The sequence below is a fragment of the Arabidopsis thaliana genome, chromosome 2 (genome assembly GCF_000001735.4).
Source record: "Arabidopsis thaliana chromosome 2, partial sequence".
NCBI classification, from domain to species: domain Eukaryota; kingdom Viridiplantae; phylum Streptophyta; class Magnoliopsida; order Brassicales; family Brassicaceae; genus Arabidopsis; species Arabidopsis thaliana.
In genome coordinates, this window is record NC_003071.7 from 15,678,886 (window position 1) to 15,697,510 (window position 18,625).

General features: G+C 34.5%; 4 protein-coding genes and 1 long non-coding RNA gene across 9 annotated transcripts; 4 read left to right on the forward strand and 1 right to left on the reverse strand.

The window, feature by feature from the left end:
* Nucleotides 1–221: 221 nt before the first annotated feature.
* Nucleotides 222–5,833, forward strand: AT2G37370 (centrosomal protein of 135 kDa-like protein). 4 transcript variants are annotated; one of them, NM_001336657.1, is made up of 20 exons: nt 230–537; nt 610–822; nt 899–994; nt 1,093–1,145; nt 1,236–1,332; nt 1,419–1,492; nt 1,627–1,735; nt 1,901–2,011; nt 2,099–2,175; nt 2,265–2,331; nt 2,414–2,479; nt 2,562–2,669; nt 2,752–2,882; nt 2,992–3,058; nt 3,140–3,204; nt 3,291–3,384; nt 3,530–3,600; nt 3,687–4,063; nt 4,178–4,240; nt 5,704–5,833. In NM_001336657.1, the coding sequence occupies exons 1-18, from the start codon at nt 388–390 to the stop codon at nt 4,045–4,047; spliced, it is 2,010 nt and encodes a 669-aa protein (NP_001324395.1). In that variant the 5' UTR covers nt 230–387; the 3' UTR covers nt 4,048–4,063; nt 4,178–4,240; nt 5,704–5,833. The 4 variants fall into 4 exon arrangements, with proteins under 4 accessions (NP_181273.3, NP_001324396.1, NP_001324395.1 ...); NM_129292.4 differs by lacking the exon at nt 5,704–5,833 and having other exon boundaries at nt 222–537; nt 4,178–4,411; NM_001336658.1 differs by lacking the exon at nt 5,704–5,833 and having other exon boundaries at nt 3,521–3,600; nt 4,178–4,349.
* A 1,931-nt stretch (nt 5,834–7,764) lies between these two features.
* On the forward strand, nt 7,765–9,128 carry MAKR3 (membrane-associated kinase regulator). Its single transcript, NM_129293.4, has one exon. The coding sequence runs from the start codon at nt 7,943–7,945 to the stop codon at nt 8,906–8,908; it is 966 nt and encodes a 321-aa protein (NP_181274.1). The 5' UTR covers nt 7,765–7,942; the 3' UTR covers nt 8,909–9,128.
* Nucleotides 9,129–11,385: 2,257 nt separating this feature from the next.
* On the forward strand, nt 11,386–11,622 carry AT2G08870. The gene has a single exon (NR_140423.1). It is a non-coding gene; the product is annotated as an other RNA (long non-coding RNA).
* A 3,530-nt stretch (nt 11,623–15,152) lies between these two features.
* NAKR2 (Chloroplast-targeted copper chaperone protein) lies at nt 15,153–17,114 on the forward strand. Of its 2 annotated transcripts, none has more exons than NM_129294.4 (3): nt 15,153–15,954; nt 16,045–16,123; nt 16,416–17,114. In NM_129294.4, exons 1-3 carry the CDS (start codon nt 15,415–15,417, stop codon nt 16,574–16,576), a joined length of 780 nt encoding a protein of 259 aa, NP_181275.2. In that variant the 5' UTR covers nt 15,153–15,414; the 3' UTR covers nt 16,577–17,114. The 2 variants fall into 2 exon arrangements, with proteins under 2 accessions (NP_181275.2, NP_001189699.1); NM_001202770.1 differs by having other exon boundaries at nt 15,315–15,954; nt 16,048–16,123; nt 16,416–16,677.
* Nucleotides 17,103–18,572, reverse strand: AT2G37400 (Tetratricopeptide repeat (TPR)-like superfamily protein). Its single transcript, NM_129295.2, has one exon. The coding sequence runs from the start codon at nt 18,479–18,481 to the stop codon at nt 17,480–17,482; it is 1,002 nt and encodes a 333-aa protein (NP_565860.1). The 5' UTR covers nt 18,482–18,572; the 3' UTR covers nt 17,103–17,479.
* Nucleotides 18,573–18,625: the final 53 nt, after the last annotated feature.

Below are 18,625 nucleotides of genomic sequence, written 5' to 3' on the forward strand. Positions count from 1 at the left end.
CTTAAAAAGATATTACTTTTTGAAAGAATAAAATCTAGTTTTGATAAGACACAACTGGCGTAAATAAATGCAAAATAACTAACTGGATTATAATAATTTGGTAATCCAATTATTAAACAAGTCCAAATTGCAAAACCTAAAAAAACAAAAAAAAAAGACACGTAGGAAAATGTTGAAAAGAACACGCTGCGTCTGACTTGGTCTCCAATCTCTCGCATTGTTGCACTCTGTTTTTGTTTGGTCTCTCTCCATGCGATCTTATTCTTCTCCAACCAGTAATATCGTTTGAAACCTGAACAAGACCCTAATTTTAGCCTAATTCAAAACTCAAAATCCGATCATCGAGAGACCTTGTGAAATTTTGGAGAAGAAGAAAGAATCTCGGCGATGTCGTGGTTGAGATCGGCGGTGAACAAAGCAGTTGAAGTCGGCGGGAAGAACAATATCACCCGCACCGTTCGCAATTACGCTGATTCCGTCGTCCTTACCGCCGGCAATGCCGTTTCCGAAGGCGCCAAACTCATCCAGGATCGCATCGTACGTTATAATCTCTCCTCTTCTTATCTAAGATTGCGATTCTAATCGCCGATGTGTGTGTTTAAAATGTAGGGATCGAGGAATGTGAAGAGCTTTAGTCTCGCGGTGAAGAGATTAGAAGAGGTTTCGGTTTCTTCAAGAGGAAGCGAGAGAGTGCAGTTGTTGAGGAGATGGCTTGTTGCTTTGAGAGAGATTGAGAGGATGTCTTATTCTTGTTTCGACAATAACAATCACAAAACCGATGATCATACTCAATCCGAAGATTCTCCTAAAAACTTCAGTACCGTGAGTAAATCCAATCCACATGTCTTTGGTCATGATGGTTCAATCATGTTGGCTAATAATTTGAGAAATTGTATAGGTTTATTACGTTGATCCTGGTCTTCCCGGTGAGCCAATGACTTTTCGTGATGTGTTTCTTCATAGTGAGGCACTTGAAGGGATGGTCTTGTCTATGGTAAGTTAGTGTAAAGACAGATTCTTTGTATAGCTTCTGCTGTTGTGTCAGTATTGCAATGGTGATAATGGTTAACTGTTTTTTTTTTTGTGAATCAGATTTTGGAAGCACCCAATGAGGAAGAAGTCCAGCTGCTTTTGGAACTATTTGGGTGATGTTTTCAATTCCATTGAAAAAAAACTCTGTTTCAGTTACTTTACAAGAACATTTCAACTCAACTGGTTATGGTTAATACATACAGGCTCTGTTTGTCAGGAGAGAAGGAAGTTCATGAAGCAGTGATTCAAAATGTGCAGGACTTAGCAACTGTGTTTTTGAAATACAAAGATGAAGTTCTGGTAAGGATGTTGCAAAACAAGTGTTCTGTTTCCTTAACTCTGTTCTTGGCTTGCACTATGTAATGCCTTATTATGTCATTATCTAGGCAAAGCGCGAGGAACTGCTTCAATATGTCCAAGGTGCTATTGGAGGGTTAAAATTGAGTGCTGATATTGCAAGGTATACTTGGATGAGAACCCTTTTACAAGATACATAAATGTTCCTGTGTTGAAGCTTTGTTTAGCGTTTTAAGAATGTTTTAAGTCTTAAGATTTTACTTCTTTTGTTTTGGTTCTCGTTTGTAACTGGATCAGAATAGATATTGAAGCACATACTCTGATGGAGAAACTAGATAAGACTAAGGTCAAGGTTCTCGAGCATGCTTCAAGTGAAGATGCTTCAAAAACTGCTGCATCAACAGAGGTTATTTTTTCTCTCCTACTTTACCACTGCCACATTGTTCACTCCTGTGAGGTTTCTAGGAAAATCTTTATTGCATTGTTTTATTTCCCAAGTATTTTCATGATTTGTCAACACATCCCTGGATCAATCCCTATGAGATGTACTGAAAAGCTTGGGTCGTTGCAGGCTCTCCGGGAAATTCTTGAGCAAGTTCGCACTTTTTCAAAGCTAGAAGCACTCTTGCTTAGGAAAAAATCATTACACAATGGTGATACCCTTCAACGCCACATTGAGAAGGTGAGAAACTAGAGACAATCCAGAACATTCACCATTTTTGTTGGTTTGTTCTTATTAGCTTCTTTTTTCTCACTATGTGTCTTGCAGGTCGATAAACTGAAAGTTCTATCAGAATCCTTACTCAATTCCACCTCGAAAGCCGAAAAGCGAATCATGGATCATAGGTGAGAAAATGTAACATAGCAATCTCAAGTTTTATCTACAATCTTTACTACCATAGTTCAGGGCTATCTTTTTCCATATGACAAAGCAGAAGCCAAAAAGAAGAAGCTCTAAGCTACCGAGTTTCTAAAACTACTGAAGTTGGTCAGCTGGAGAAGGTTGGTTCAGTACTTTGGACTTGTCTCTTCATGTTTTTAGTACATCTTCTTATTATGGGCTGAGTAAAAATGTAATATCCAGGATGTAGCTGCAGAATTAAAAAAACTTGAGATTTTGAAGGAAGATCTTGAAGCTGAGCTGAAAAGGGTAACTTTGATCACAAGAACTTTATTCAATAGTGATATAGATTTGTAGGTCATATTACAGATTTCAAATGTATTCTTTGAAGGTCAACACCTCAATAACATCTGCCCGGGCTCGCCTTCGCAATGCTCAAGAAGAAAGAGAGCAGTTTGATAATGCGAGTAACGAAATTCTTATGCACCTGAAGTCAAAGGTACTTAAACTACTTGTCCTTCCTCATTGTATTAGCCCATAACAATATATAGTTTGTGATGTTTGGGTGGCATATGTTGCAGGAAGAAGAGCTGACTCGTTCGATAACTTCATGCCGAGTAGAGGCAGATGTTGTAAATAAGTGGATCAAATTTTTGGAAGATACATGGATTCTCCAGTCTAAATTTTCTCAACAAAAGGATAACCAAGTTAGGTATGTCTTGCACTTTGCAAAGATCTCAGCAATTATATTGTTTCCCTAATTACTTTGCACTAAATCTGTCTGTTGCCATTCCTTCCACCATGAATCGATGATGCTCAAGTGGTGAGATGGAGAGATATAGTGACCATTTCATCGACCTGATTGTTCAACTCCTATCTTTCTACAAGGTACTTCAAAATGTTTATCCCAAAACTAGTGCCAAATATATTATGGTATATCTCATATTCATATTGTCAATATCAAATCAGGAACAATTGGATCCATATATACCGAAAATCCGAGGAGTCGTGGCAAGTTTGGAACCAAGTAAAGGGTAATTATATATATGATCTTGTAAATTTTATTTGACACTAAGTTAGGCTGGTAGCTCAAGTTGATCTGCTTATGGGGAAATATTAGGTTAGAAGCCGAGAAAATCATAGACAACAAGGATACAAAGCCATTTGAATCTAGAAAACAGCTTGAGAAGGAGTATTTGGACCTCGAAGCTAAGGTAAATGGCTTTACGAAATAGACATCTAGATCACTTTTCTCAATGTGCATAGTAAAACAGAACATTCCGAAGCTTGTGGCACAAGTTACTACTCTGCATGTCCTTTTCCATAGCAGCTCTTCTGATTATTTATTAGCTTTAACAGTTTGTAACAACATTAAGTGTGGTGGATGCAATGAAAAAGCCATTCTATTCACAAACAGAAGGAATCTCCAGGTAAAGTTACAAAAGCTTTGTAAAAACTATAGTCAAGATCTAACTTTAGTTTTGTTTTAACCGTACTTGGTGTTCTTTGGATCCAGGAAAGACGATAAAAGAGTGAAAGAACTATTTGAGGTATTGGACAAAACAAAACAAGAGTTTGAGGCTATCGAACGCCCGCTTCTAGATATTGAGTCTCCTTCTAGAACCTCATCGTCTTCACGCTCACCGTCCTTGAAAATGACTCATGAGACTCCACTTTCCGATACAGTCCTGAAACTTTCCGGTGGTGATGATTCACCAGACAGTAAAAAAGGGTCTTCAGGGAAGGAAGAAGACCCGGCAAAGAAACAACTCGAGTTGGAACTGGACGTCGACGGAGAAGAGTTCTTGGCAGATGAAATCAATGACTGGGAATTCGACGCTCTTGATGAAACTCTGACCTCAAAGACAAGTAGTTGACCCAAATTTTGAAAAGGTAAGCTATATTTAGCTCATACTTAGCTACATGAAGCTTTCAAATTAACATTTTTTTAGGTGATAGACATTGTAGATGTTAATGTGACATTTTATTATGTTCGTCTTGTTGTAGGAGATGATGGAAGAAGAGGAGAGTATATCTAATTACTATCTAACTAAACCATAAAAGGACATTGTAAGTTTATTTCTTCTTTTTTGAACCTAAAATATGAAATATATGGTCCAAGTGTAGATAATATTATAGCCAACCAATAAGTTTTGTATATTACTCTCACCTCTCCCGGCATATTTTTTGACCTTTTTCCGCCGGAGAGACGATTTATATATTTATGTTTTCATTTTTGTTCCTTATTTTTTTAAGTAGATGATATCAATGCATGATGACGGTAATACATGTTTTGCCATGAAATAATTTTCCTAGAAAAAAACTGAGTGGAATATTGTTTATTGTCATATTAAATTCGTTCAAAATTTGAATGGGAAATGCATTCACTGTGTTCAGTACATTGAAATGATATAAATGCATTTGTTACCTCACACAAAACAATGCTTTTATTGCTTATTGAACGCACTAACAAAATAGCTTGCACATTTCTTTTGTCGTGCCAATGCCAACGGCCACCACTTAGAATTATAAATGTATATAATATACACATCCGAATATTTCTAAAGTACTAAACAAAACTTTTTGATTTATGCATGCGTTTAAGTTATAAACAAATGTCAAAAGATTTGCCATTTTCATCAAATATACTTCTATAGTTCTGTACTTGATAAAAAAAAAAAAAAAAATTATAACTATATATCTTGTTTGCACTGACACACACCTTGTTTGCTTCAGCTGGATCACAGATCCTTCAAAATGTATTTTTTTTTTAAAAGTCAGACAACTCATGAGATCCGATTTAAGTTGATTGACATTTTTTGGGTTTGAAACTACAAAAGCTGTCGAATGGTTTTTGTTGTTATCATTTGGTGTCTTGGCTTACTCCTACCTGAATAGTTCAATTTCCCAACATTTTTAACAATATTTCAAGAGGTTCAAATTCGAATTACGTGGTAGCTGAAGATATGATGAATGCACAAAACAATTTCATGTCCACTTGTTCTTAGGAGAAGTAAATAAAACTATAGGAAAAGAAAAAACAGGTAGGTCCATATTTTATGAAGTGTGGTGGTCTTGTGGTGTGCATATGTTTTTGACTCAGAGAGGCTTTCCACACTCATTCCATTAACTCAAATTAGTGGGTTCTAAATTAATTAAGGAGTTGTTTACAACTTTTTCATCTAAATCTTATTCCCACTTTGGTTATTTGTTTTGTCTTTTCATTCCTATTTTCAATTCTTTACTTATTCAAACCATATATATAAGTTAGAGAAATTTGGATTTTGGATTGCGTTGTCATTGTCGTTATTTTTTATTTATTCATAGTGTGGGATATTTAAGAAAAAGTTGTGTAGTTGTTATCATCATTCAACATCTTTACCACACTATAAATCTAGAATGCTAAAATTATAAAAAAAATCTTGCTGGAAAAGAAGTTGGAAATTATTTTACCAAACAAATAAATGTTATTGGCATTTACTTTGTGAGGTGTTTCAATGATTGAGAAGAACTAACTCACTCTGCCTTTTTAGGTACTTCGCTGTGTACGAGTACGACGACAGAGTTCCCACTCCAATTCTTTCCAATACCAACTAAGACATGATTTGTACGGAGTTACCTACTAAATTGTACAATTAACTAAACCTTCCTTTCTATTACGATGATTTTATGTATATATAATATACGTTATTAAGTAGCTATTTAAGATTTATGGTTTTAGATTCCAAATATATATAAATTTCAATTATTGATGCGTGTCAACTTCGTGTTCGGAGTATGGACTATGCTAATCTTCATGTATTTTAATAATTTTACCGGACATTTTAAAAGGAACTACTACTGTAGTACACAATAAGTTTATTCTTTAAAAAGAGTATTTGGTAAGTAGTCTTTATAAATATAAAGTTGCATGCATGTAACCGATTTGACTAAATTTTCAACCTCTAATAATCTAATGTGTACAAACTGCAAAATATCAAATTTTCTTTAGCTCATTTGTACGATCTTATTTCTAAGTTCGTTACTCGGTAAAAAGAAATGGCAAGTATATATGTGATTATATTTTAAATAAAGAAAGTGGAAAGCGAAAAGACTTGAAAAAATAGTATAGGAGTGTGTGGATGAAAGTCACAATCCACTTACCCACAACCTGCAACAATTATTATCCTTTTTGGATTAAAAAGATAAACTTTTGACAAGAAATTTTTCATTTAAATTTTAGAAATGTTTTTGTGAGATTGTGACTTTTGTCACCTATCGTTTGTGCTCTTTTACCATTCACGTGACCGTTGTTATTGTAGCCAATGAGACACGAGGGAAAGGATAAAATCACGATTTTATGTGTTCTAAGCATGGCGCTATGATTTAAAACACTTTCATGATCTTCTTGAGTAGATTTTTTCGTCTTTGTGCTCAAACTTATTGCTGATCAAACCAGAAACAAACAAAACCAAAATAAAACCGTTAAGAAACAGACTTAGCTCAGAATATCAATGATATCGTGTATGTTGTGGTTCTGAGTGATGCTGGTTTTAGGAATTAATACAATTTTATTATGTTCACCGGACAATTGTCATTCACATCTTATGTTGTCAAGATCTTGTAGTAATTTAAATCTACATCCACGTACGTTGGACGTAATTCAAATATTTTAGGTTTAGTAATCTTGGATCACGGTGGACAATTCAGGTTGAAATCTAGACTTTGGAATTAGTGAAGTTTACTAGCAAAATGTGTAACTATTGAAAAACAGTTCAAGCTTGCGAAGGGCAAACATAAGTACGAGGAATGGGAACATAATCTACTGGGCACTTCAAAAAAGATCCACAAACGTAACTCATTAGTCGATGTAATTAATTATTTTAATTCATCATTTTATTGCGATATTAAATCCAATCTATATAAACCGGAGCTTGTTGTACTAATACAAACAACTTCGAATACAAAATAGAAATCAAAATACAAATAGTGTGTATGTGAGTTAGACGACAACACACACAAAGAAAAATGTCATACCCATATGGTTTTAAAATAGCTAAAGCAGCATTTCATGAATTGCCCTTTAATAAATTTTGCACCGCGAGATTATTCGACAATATAATTCATCAAACCTAACACATTTTCAGTAGAAATATCTCTGACAGAAATATTATTTCTTGTCCATCAAACTATTAGGCTTTTGTTCAAGTTTTTTTTTCTTTTTGGGGGCTGAAATTGTTCAGTTATAATGAATGACAAAAAATACCATTCATTTTCTAGTACACACTACTTACTGCTTCCACTATATTATAAGCCATCAATCATATGTAGTATCAAAAGAATAACCAATGCAAATTCACACGCTGCATGCGAAACAAAATTTTAGAGTTTAGGTATTTTCTTTAATTACTAAAAAAAAGTATCTAACGGTAAACTTTGGAAATCGTAGAAAAAAATTGGTGGCCGTAGACAGAAATCATTTTTTAAAAATAAAGAAATTTATATAATTTGGATGTATTACAAATCTTTTCTTGTCTACAAAATTAAAATAAAATAAAAGTAAACTGCAAATAAATTGAAAAAGGTGTAGCAGTAGCCACCTAGGCAATTTAATTGAAAATTAACGGAAAAAAAGAAAGAAAAACAACAATAAATAAAAAGAAAGTTCACTTTAAAAGATGCTCTTTCCCTCTTCTCACTTCTCTCAGTCCCTCCCTAGAAGTAAGTAAACCACAGAGAGAAAATATATACACAGACAGATACATACACACAATTACATACATAGAGAAAGACATGGATTTGCATGAATCAGAATCAAGAACACATGTTCTGTCCACCGATGGTGATGATGGTTACATAGACATGGAAGTCAATCTCTCTTCTTCTTCTTCTTCTTCTACTTCGTCCTCAAGCTTCTTCAGCTTCCCCGTCACTTCCTCCCCGCCGCAAAGCAGAGAGTTCGAGTTTCAAATGTGTTCCTCCGCCGTAGCTTCCGGTGAATCAACCACATCTCCGGCTGATGAGCTTTTCTACAAAGGTCAACTTCTTCCTCTTCATCTCCCTCCTCGTCTCAAAATGGTACAAAAGCTTCTTCTCGCTTCCTCCTCCTCCACCGCCGCAACGGAAACTCCTATCTCCCCACGCGCCGCCGCAGATGTATTGTCTCCACGGAGATTCAGTAGCTGTGAGATCGGACAAGACGAGAATTGTTTCTTTGAGATTTCGACAGAGCTCAAGAGATTCATCGAGAGCAACGAGAATCATCTTGGAAACAGTTGGAGCAAAAAGATCAAACATTCATCCATAACACAAAAACTCAAAGCCTCACGCGCTTACATAAAAGCTCTGTTCTCAAAACAAGCCTGTTCAGATTCATCAGAGATCAATCCAAGATTCAAAATTGAACCTTCTAAAGTCTCAAGAAAGAAGAACCCATTTGTGAACAGTGAGAATCCTCTGTTAATTCATAGGAGATCTTTCTCTGGTGTGATACAGAGACATTCTCAAGCAAAGTGTTCAACATCTTCTTCTTCTTCTTCCTCTGCGTCTTCGTTGTCTTCTTCGTTCAGTTTTGGATCAAACGGGTCGTTGGATCTGCAGACACTGATGAGAAGCAGCAATGCGAGTGATAACTCCATTGAAGGAGCGATCGAGCATTGTAAGCAGTCGTTTACTACTAGGAAGAGTAATGTGACTGAATCTGAGCTCTGTTCTTCAAGAACCTCTGTTTCTACTTGTGGTGACCTTGATAAAGATTGAGATTCTCAGATCTGTGACGCTCTCTCTCTCTGATTCCATTCCAAAAGGATACAAAAAAAAAATACATAAAAAGTTCAAAAAGATAACTTTTTCTTCTACTCTGATTTTTTTATTTTTGTAATTTAGATTCTTTTGTGTGCTTTTGTTGTAGAAGTTTGCTGAATTCGAGGTTTCTTTATGTGTTATAAATGTTAATGCTACAAAATTACTAATTTCAAGGTTCTTGGGTTTAAACTTGTGTTTTGACCAGAGCATTACTTTCTCTTTCGTTTCGGATTTGGTTTTGTTTTAATAAGTAAACGACTAATATTCAAGATTTTGTTAAATACAGTAATTACTGATTTTTATTTATACTAATTAGTTAATGGTAAACATTGAATTTATCTTTAAAGCTTTAATCGTGTTTTGACTTTCAACAATTATTTTTGCGTTTTTATTAATTAGTAGTAGTAGATTTTGTTCCGTCAATATGCATTTATGACACATGACACTTCAAAATTTTGGACTGATTGAACCAATTTCAGTTGACTGGATCCAATTTCATTTCATCATACATTAGTCATTACCAGTTAGTTTTACATATTACTGTAATTGCAATCTCGTGTTGTTCTATGGGTATTCAACAGTAAACTCATATGACCTGCTGCATTTACGTAACTCATCAGCTAGAGCCTAGAGGAGATCACATGTCACTAGTTATTGGCATTTACTACGATATTATTTTTGTTTTTCTTTCATAAGCTGAAGAAAAACAAAAACAAAAACAATATTTGACTACATATCACTATTAGGAGTCAAATATACTACAAAAATAATATTTGTATAATAAATGTGGTTACTACATATCACTATTAGGAGTCAAATATACTAGAATGCATGTTATTGACAAATATACAAAATAAAATAAAATCAACTTAAATAATTAGTGAGTTTATCAGTAAATACATAGGATCAAAAATAATAAATTTATATCAAAAGAAATGGAAGTAGTAAAGTAAGAGGATACAACTTGGATATAATATTTTTCTCATAGTATAAGTGGAATGACTTTGGTCTTTGGGTTTTAATATTAAACCCATAACTTTAACTTAAGTTCGATCTTTTGGATATAATATGGAAAGCAGATTTCACTTGTGGAAACAAATGAACAAGCAATAGATTAATAATAATGTCTCCAATATTCGAGTGAAATTGTGTACAAACTCGATTTCAACAAAAAAAAATAGTTTACTATCTTTTTAATATATATATTTTAGGTGACATAAAAATTTTATGTTATCATCAACTTTTACTATTTTTTTATATATAAAAAAAAAATTTGAGTTGGAGATTTTTTCTTTTGAGCCATAATTTTTTTTTTTGAGTAGACCCAAAAGAAAAGGGACGAAGCAAACTGAATAAAAGGGACTTTACAGGCAATAGTGAGGATCCTCTCTTTCCCTATCTCTATCTACGGTCCCTTTTAATATGTTTTAAAAAAACTATAGTAGGATGTGTATTACGTCAAACCTAAAAAGAATTATATATTTTCCAGCAAATTTGTAATCATAGGGATACCATGCAAAATAACTATAGGTCAATATGTTACCATATATTAAATTGTCTAGTAAATAAAGATTGGAGAAAAAAGCGAAATTAGGCCCATTTTTTGGGGTCCAACATTACATTCATACATAAGTAACCCCACAAACAAAAAAGGAATAACTCAAAGTGTCTTTTTATAAAAAAATATTTCCAATATAAAGATTTCAATGATTATAAGCTTCTTGAAGTTTATCACTACAAGAGATATGGTCCCATTCTGATTCTTTTGATTTATTCAAAGCCATACATTAGATAGTAAGATTTAGGATGAGAAATATAACTTGTTTGAAATGTTTGAGCAGTGAAAGAATGTACATAAATTTATATATTTGCATAAGATAACAACGGTTTTTTCTTTTGGCATTTTGTTTGCAATTTACAGTGACAATTATATCTATCTTTTTTTTGTTTTAACATTAATCTTTACATATTAATAACACAGCAATCTATATACTTTTAGCAAAGAAAAACACCTTTTTGAAAATCATATTGTAATATTACGATTAGTTAAATAGATTAATATGAATCCGCGTGGAGAAAAAATCTCTGTTGAAAATCTTAAGAGTCCATGGGAAGCATGATGAGTGTCAGCTGCATGAAAGTGTGTAGCTTTCGTTTTCCATGCATCAAAGTTAAGCTTATTATATGTCATTGTTTTGATTAAATTACATAAAAGTAACGATTAAAGTAGACTGTAATTATTAAAAACATCAACTTAATTTGCTTTTAAAACTCCAACTAATTATCCAACAACAAATTCAAAACAATAAAAATTAGATACATATAAATGTCAATAAAATAAATTCCTCACCTTTACCTATAACTACTTTTTCTATCCACTAAATATTTTGTAATGCTTTGTGTTACCAATCAATCAAATCCTTAGTAGTAAACCGCTTACCAAATACGACCAATATATCATTGAGTTTGAGACATTGACTAGTGCAGAGGATTGCTAGATTTCCTATGGGAACGAGGGAGCTACAAATTCGGAAAGTTGCAAGTTCAATCACTCTATTCCAAGAATGACCAAGGTAGCTTTCTTTCTACTTATGTACATTTGCTTAACATTTATTTTCGATGAGCTGAAGTGTTAGAAAACTTCCAATCCTTGTACGTTGCCTCTGACGGGGATATTGGCTCTTGAAATGTATTTTCCATTATCCTTTTTTGTCTGATAGTCTAGTGGTTTTTTAAACAACCTATATATGATCCAATCCACTTGAGACTTCGAACTTAGTCATGCTAGTTAGCTGACATTGACATATATGAGCATGCCAATCAACTTAAGTCGATGAGAATAGTAGATTACTGGCGCCTTTTCTAAGTTACATGCATGTATATTTAACAATTGTTCAAATACAAGAACAAAAGTTGATAAAAATGGAAGTGGTGTTTTATAACATTTTTAGATAAATTAGTGTAACGTTAATAGAAAAAGTTGATAATGACAGAAAATTTCAAAAGTATTAGTATTTAGATTAAAAACAGTATTTATATTCTGTAAGTAATTTAATCGAAAACTCTTTTTCTGATTTAGAAAATTATCTTATTATTGGGTCAAGTTGAAAAAATATATCGTATTACTGTTACACTAGTTTATGATTATGAAGTTGAATAAACTGTTCCGGTCGTAGTAAAGTCCAAAATCCACATGATCTATAACAGGAACCAGAAGATGAAGTGAGCCTTTCCACAGTTCCGTTGACCTAATCGACGACTAAAATCTTGTCAGTCTATTCGTACGATTAAATTTTCTTTTAACATGTGAGACACAGACTCAAATATAGAAACTGCAATTATTAATTAATATATTTTGGGGACATTTCAGAAAAGCTAAAGACTCAAAAAAGAGTTATCTTGTGTCTCCAACTAAAATGGAAATAAAAGAAGAACATCAATTATGTCTGTAACGTGGAACCCACATAACTGGTTTTAACTGTTTATACGCTTCTCAACTCTCTAAACAATAAACTCTAACTACAAAAATCCATCTCTCACTTATAGAAACTCTTATGTTTCCTTGCTTGCTTCTCAATTATTCATTGACATAATTCAGCTCTAGATCAAATATGAGCCACATTCTCGAACAAATGATTATGTGGGATATTATGTGATGTGTGCAATGAGACCACAAGTTAATTGGACCTCTTTGTCAAAAATATTTGAAGCAAATAAACAGAGAGACAATGATAAAAAGCGAGAGAGGCTTTTCGTAATCAGAAGCAAGGTATGAGTTTTCGGACCACCAACTTGTCTGTTGATAAGCTTGTCTTCTTCCCTAATCCGGAAAACTTTTTCCACTCTAATGGATTGCTCCGTCTATTACTGTAGCTTTTGTCTAGAGTCCCGACCCGACACACCTAACCAAAATAAAGAACATTGAATATGGATTACAATCATAAGACTTTGTTATCCTCCAAGCTGGAATGGACATGCCCTATTTGATAGAATCACTTAATGTCTAATGTTGACATCTCCCAAGTTAGTCAAATCCTTTAGGAAAAGAGTTGGACAAGAACAAAGTTTATTGTTGTAGTGAACATATGTAGTAGGGACTAGTTTGTTTAACTTAACTTAGAATGCGTAATTCAGCGTAAGAAAGTACATACTCTTTCTAATTATATCATTTGGTCTTTATTAATGCAAGTTGAAACATTCCTCAAGAAGGGATGTGATATTGGGACAAAAGCAGAAACCAATGTCTACAAAAATTGGTGCCATTTCCGAGAAAAATCCAGTAGCATCTTCCAAAGGAGTTTACTTTTGTATGTTTTGAGAAGGGCAAAGAGAGACATAGGTTCAAAGTACCACGATGTCTAATGTCACATCAGTTTACCAAAAATATCTTCTTGCATTAATAAGAGAACAAACTACGTGAATATAGGAGTGATTGATATGTTTACCAAACAACTCTGTTGCAATCACAACTCACAAGTAAGCAAGCAATTGCTGCTTTGTGAGCTGTTTCGGATTTTCTTGGATTAAAGAGAAGATCAAAGGCAACATAATTGTTGATATTCTCACCACCTAGCTACATTATCAAAACCCACAAATCGTTATGCAAAACCAATAATATTTGGCGACATCACCATGAAACACATTTAAAGTTCAAATTCTGATCCGTTGAAACATGTATCAATTTGAGCACTCAAAAGCATAAACATAACACTGTGATGAAACGCTTTAACAAGTTTAAAACTACACAAACGATCAAGCTGCGTAATCCAAAACGCAAGATTCTTCTCATAAAATGCAAAGAAATAAAACCATAGAATCCGCTTCAGCTAAGGTCCTTAAGTTAGCTCTGTCTTCGCCTTGTCTCGCATCTCGTGGACATTTTATCGTAGCCGGAAACATCTCTGCTACACTGAAACTTTAGCCCAATGGGCTTTAATTAATACATAACCAGAATAGTGAATGACCCCCTCATTTCTGTCATATAAAGCCCATATTTGCAAAGCCTAAAGGATTTCTAGAAAAACTTTATAAATAGGGAACACAACAGTTCAGAAATTATTATTGGACAAATTTGACGATATTTTAGTAACCAAAATTTTTATATGATCCAATTTAAGATAAAACTACAAATATTTAAAAATGAACCCATATTGTTTAGTTTAGAGTTAAGCATTTTATGTTTTAGGGGTTAGCTAGGGTTAAGGATTTAAAGTTTATGATTTAGTTTTAATTAGGCGTAAAGTTTATTTAGAGTTTAAGCTCTAGCAATTTTTAGACTATTTTAAAGACATAAAGTTTATATTGTTTTCCTCCCAAAATAATACTATGCACAACAAAAATTGTATTTCAATGTTTGTTTGTTTATTTAATTCAATCAACTATCTTATTATGACTCCCCCCCCCCCCAAAAAAAAAAAAAAAACCCAACTATCTTGTTTAGTATAGGTTTGAACTGAATTTTCAATTTTGGCTAAAGTCTAGGTTTTAAAGGTTAAATTCGGATATATCCTCATTTGCTTTATACAGCCAAAGATTCAAAACACAGAATATTCCTGGTGTTTCCAAGTGTTGCAGATCTCAATAAACAATCCACATTAGTTAATTAGTGGAAAAGTTGAGAACAAGATAGATAAATTATAAGTAGGTAATTCTACAAATTGATCTGTCTGTGTGGCTCTAACATTTATGCATCACGTTGTCCATTTATAAGGAAAGAGGCTCCATTAATACTATTTTTCAACATTTTTATCAGATTTTTTGACCGTTATTATCTGTCTCGTCTCTCTCTGACACAGTTAGATTGTTTCATTTATCATATAAAATTAATAAAAACAGACAAAAGATATTGAAGTAAGATTTGGAATATAAAGCCAAAAGCCTCGTGAAGGATGATGTCCCACGGTCCACGCCCAGCATCTTCATCTAATGACAGTGAGCATGCAATACATTAACAATTTATAATACTAATACTTATACTTAACTAAATGCTTTAAAACATTTGTATTTTTATCAGTATTAATATAAAGCATTTAGGTTTCCCTCATGACTTGATTATGTTACCTTAGTTTGTAATATAATGTGATCCGTGATTAGAATCCATCCAAATCTACAACAAAGTTAAATAGTTTCTTATTGCTTATTTTCATATATATTTGTAACCGTGTCTTGTCCCTTAGACTTTACCATAAAACTCCAAAGAAAAATCGGGAACCCGAGTAAATTATAAAGGCCATCTCAACAACTTATTACATATATGGACAAATAACTCTTATCATATGAGCGTTACACTCTTTAACTTTCTTTGTCTCTATTCCAATCCAATTCTCTCTCTATATACAAGTAAAGACATCCTCGTATACACATATTAACATTCTCATCAACATTTCTTTCAAGTTCTAACAAAAGTTTGGTTTTTTTTTTTTCTTTCTTATTATCACTTCTTCACTCTCTTTCTCCATATAATGAAGGGACGAATGTTTTGCGCTTCGCAAGCATCGACAGCCATATGTTCAAGCATGGACCACGTTCACAAATCAACCACCACCGACGAAGATGAACGAAACAGCGGCCGAGCTATAGACCGCCACAACCCGATCATTAAAGATGGCCGAAGATCATTCGCTGACGACTTCATTAAACTACCAACTTCCGCAGAAGACGGAGAGATGAGTAACAAAAAGCTAGAGATCTATAAAGGCAGGAGAAGCATCACTGGCAGGAGAAGCACGGGCGGTGGCGGTGGAGGCGGAGCAGCGGCGTTGTTGAAGCTGATCACTAATGACATTGGCTTAGCAAGGAAGAGTTTCAGCTGTGTTGCGAGACCCGCATGTGACTTAATCAAAACCCCTGTGGGTTCTACAAGGTATCTTTTGGGATCGGACCCGGATTCTATTACGGGTTCTGTGGATCAGGATCCGGCTAAGACGGTAGAAGCTGAAGCTCCTGCTGGTGAAGACAAAACGTTGACAGAGAAGAAGACAACTTGTGGTGATACAGACCAGGTAAGTTGTTTTGTAGTTAGCATCATGAGTGGCATAAATGTAAATAAATGGTGATAAGAGTGATGATTAGGGTTGCATTTTCTGAAGCAGCAGGTCGTTGTTCTTAAAGTGTCTCTCCACTGCAGAGGCTGTGAAGGCAAAGTTAGGAAACACTTGGCCAGAATGCAAGGTGATTAGTTTATTTACGAGAATGCCATCTGCTCCCTTTTTTGGTTTAGTTTCTAAAAATGTTCCGGTTTAGAAAATATATTATATGAATGATAAATATATATAAATAAATTCTTGGCTCCAGTTTGTGATAAGAAAATTATCAAATACGAGAACTGAGTTCGATTCCAATTTACTGTAGGCTCTGAATGATTTCGTTATTTTGTCCATACCTGAGCCGGTCTATTCTATTAATTTAGTGAACCGGTTTTGGTCTAATGCTGGTTTATAACTAATGAAATTGATACTTGTAGGTGTAACATCTTTCAACATAGATTTTGCTGCAAAGAAAGTGACTGTGACTGGAGATATCACTCCCTTGGAAATATTGGATAGCATTTCAAAGGTTAAAAATGCCCAATTTTGGACAAATCCAACAATCCCAAAGCCGAACGTGGAAACACAAAATCCCTAATATATCGGGAGTATTCAAGAGTATGTATTTCAAGAATAAAATAGTGATTTCAAGAAGTGTCTCTATATTTATATTTGGTTTAATAACGTCAAAATCTATACTTGCTAAGATTTGATATTATTTTTGTTTCTTGTTTTAATAGTTGGGCCTCAAAATCTTAAAATTATCAAAGATGATTAGATTAAAACAATAGGATGAAAGCGTCATCTGGGATCATAATGGGCCTTTTATATCCTTTTGTTAAGTTGGATTTTAACGATGCTAAAGGTGAAAATCTTTCTACTACTTAATGGTGTGTTTGTCTGCTACTCTTGTAATTTGTTGGTCTGAATTACATCAGATGATAGCCTTGGTCTTACTGTTCAAGTTCTTTGTGTCCGACAGAGTCATCTTCTTTGCTTGCGAGTCCATTGACATATACTAAAACTCTTTCTTAATTCCAGTTATTTGTTTACTCTTTTCTAGAGCTCTTAGCTCCAGCTGCAAGACAACAAGAACAAGCGTTGTAAAATCATATACTGGTGTCTTGTTAGTTTAATTATATGCCTCCAAAATTCAACTCTGTTTTCAATGTATCCAAGGCTTGGTCAGAAGCACTCCAACACGACTTCAACCATTTTCAGCAAACCAAGCAAGAGAAAACAAGACAGCTTGGTGCTTTTGAAATGATGTTTTAAGGTGAGTTGGGACAATGACTCGTGAGTCGTGATGTATACATACACATCTCAAAAAACAGTGCAAGCAATTCAAGATTCCCATATTGAGTATTCGATCCGTACTACAACACACGATCACGACATAAATTCAAGCTCAACCTACATACTACAACCATCTAAAACCATTAGCAACAGAAAAGAGACAAAAAAAACCACATTCAAGCACGACTAGCATTTCGTAAGACAATCATTCAGCCATCTCTCGCTGTACCTTCTCGGCAAAGAGCTTCGAAGCAACCATATTATCCATAAAATACTCTCTATAAGGATGATTCTTCGGGACAAGTCTCCTAAACTTCTCAAACTGTTTCTCCGCCTCATTCTCCTTCTTCAACACTGTGTATATAATCCCTTGACATAGATACGGCCTGAAATCTCTCGGCTCTTCCTTCACAAGCTCCTCATACAACTTCAATGCTTCATTATGCTTCCCTTCAATAACCCGAATTTGCGCCACTAGTAGCTTAAAATCTCTCAAGTCCTTACGATTCTTCTCCTTCTTGCACCTAACCATTGCCTCCTCAATTCTCTTCTCCACAGCATTCAAATCATCACCAGAATCAGAATAAGCCATAACTAAACCGTGATAAGCCTCGACACGAAGCGGATCTTTGACTAGAATCTCTTCAAAACCAGTTTTAGCAGACTCTAAATCTCCACTGTAACTAAAGATATTAGCTTTCAACATTGGCCATTCCTTCTCCTCTGGTTCCAATTCAATCAACCTATCAATCAATTCTATAGCTTCTAGAAGCTTTCGAGATTTGATCCTTACCTCCATTAAAGATCGTAGAGCTTCAACATCATCAGGGTGAGAAGCAAGATACTCTTCGAGTGATCTCTCTTCTTCTTCAAATGAAACGTTTCCGTTACTTTGTTTGAGAGATTCCATTAACGGCGTCGCCGCCACAGGAGCCGCAATCGCCGGTGAAGGTTTGAGCTGGAGATTCACAAGGAACAGTGCTGCTGCCGCAGTGAAGCTGACGCATGTGGATTTGAGGATTGAGAGCTTCGAGTCTTGAGACTTGGATGAGGAAGCTTTGATTGAAATGCATTTGAAGGATGATGTTGATCTGGGTAAGGATCTGAGAGAGAAAGACGAAGGCTTTTTGGGGAAAGATGAAGAGAAATGAGTGAAAGAGAGGTGATTTGGTTGCTGATGAAGCTGTAGCTTCCCTAGAGACTCCATGATTGCAAAGAGAGAGAAAACCCCTAAAAACCCTACAGTGAGATTTGAGGAAGAAGAAGCATCAAAAGGAGCCTTCGAGTTCGAATATGATTCAAGTTACGGCGTCGTTTTTGGTCCCTGAATTTGGGCCTTTATAAGCCCAAG

What these genes read in the sequence shown, in the direction of transcription:
- AT2G37400 (NM_129295.2), bottom strand. Translation starts at nt 18,481, where the DNA reads ATGGAGTCTCTAGGGAAGCTACAGCTTCATCAGCAACCAAATCACCTC.
- AT2G37370 (NM_129292.4), top strand. Translation starts at nt 388, where the DNA reads ATGTCGTGGTTGAGATCGGCGGTGAACAAAGCAGTTGAAGTCGGCGGG. An exon ending in AAGGGATGGTCTTGTCTATG is followed by an intron (nt 995 to 1,092) that starts GTAAGTTAGTGT and finishes TTTGTGAATCAG; the next exon opens with ATTTTGGAAGCACCCAATGA. An exon ending in CAAAAGGATAACCAAGTTAG is followed by an intron (nt 2,883 to 2,991) that starts GTATGTCTTGCA and finishes ATGATGCTCAAG; the next exon opens with TGGTGAGATGGAGAGATATA.
- MAKR3 (NM_129293.4), top strand. Translation starts at nt 7,943, where the DNA reads ATGGATTTGCATGAATCAGAATCAAGAACACATGTTCTGTCCACCGAT.
- NAKR2 (NM_129294.4), top strand. Translation starts at nt 15,415, where the DNA reads ATGAAGGGACGAATGTTTTGCGCTTCGCAAGCATCGACAGCCATATGT. An exon ending in CTTGTGGTGATACAGACCAG is followed by an intron (nt 15,955 to 16,044) that starts GTAAGTTGTTTT and finishes TTTCTGAAGCAG; the next exon opens with CAGGTCGTTGTTCTTAAAGT. An exon ending in ACACTTGGCCAGAATGCAAG is followed by an intron (nt 16,124 to 16,415) that starts GTGATTAGTTTA and finishes TGATACTTGTAG; the next exon opens with GTGTAACATCTTTCAACATA.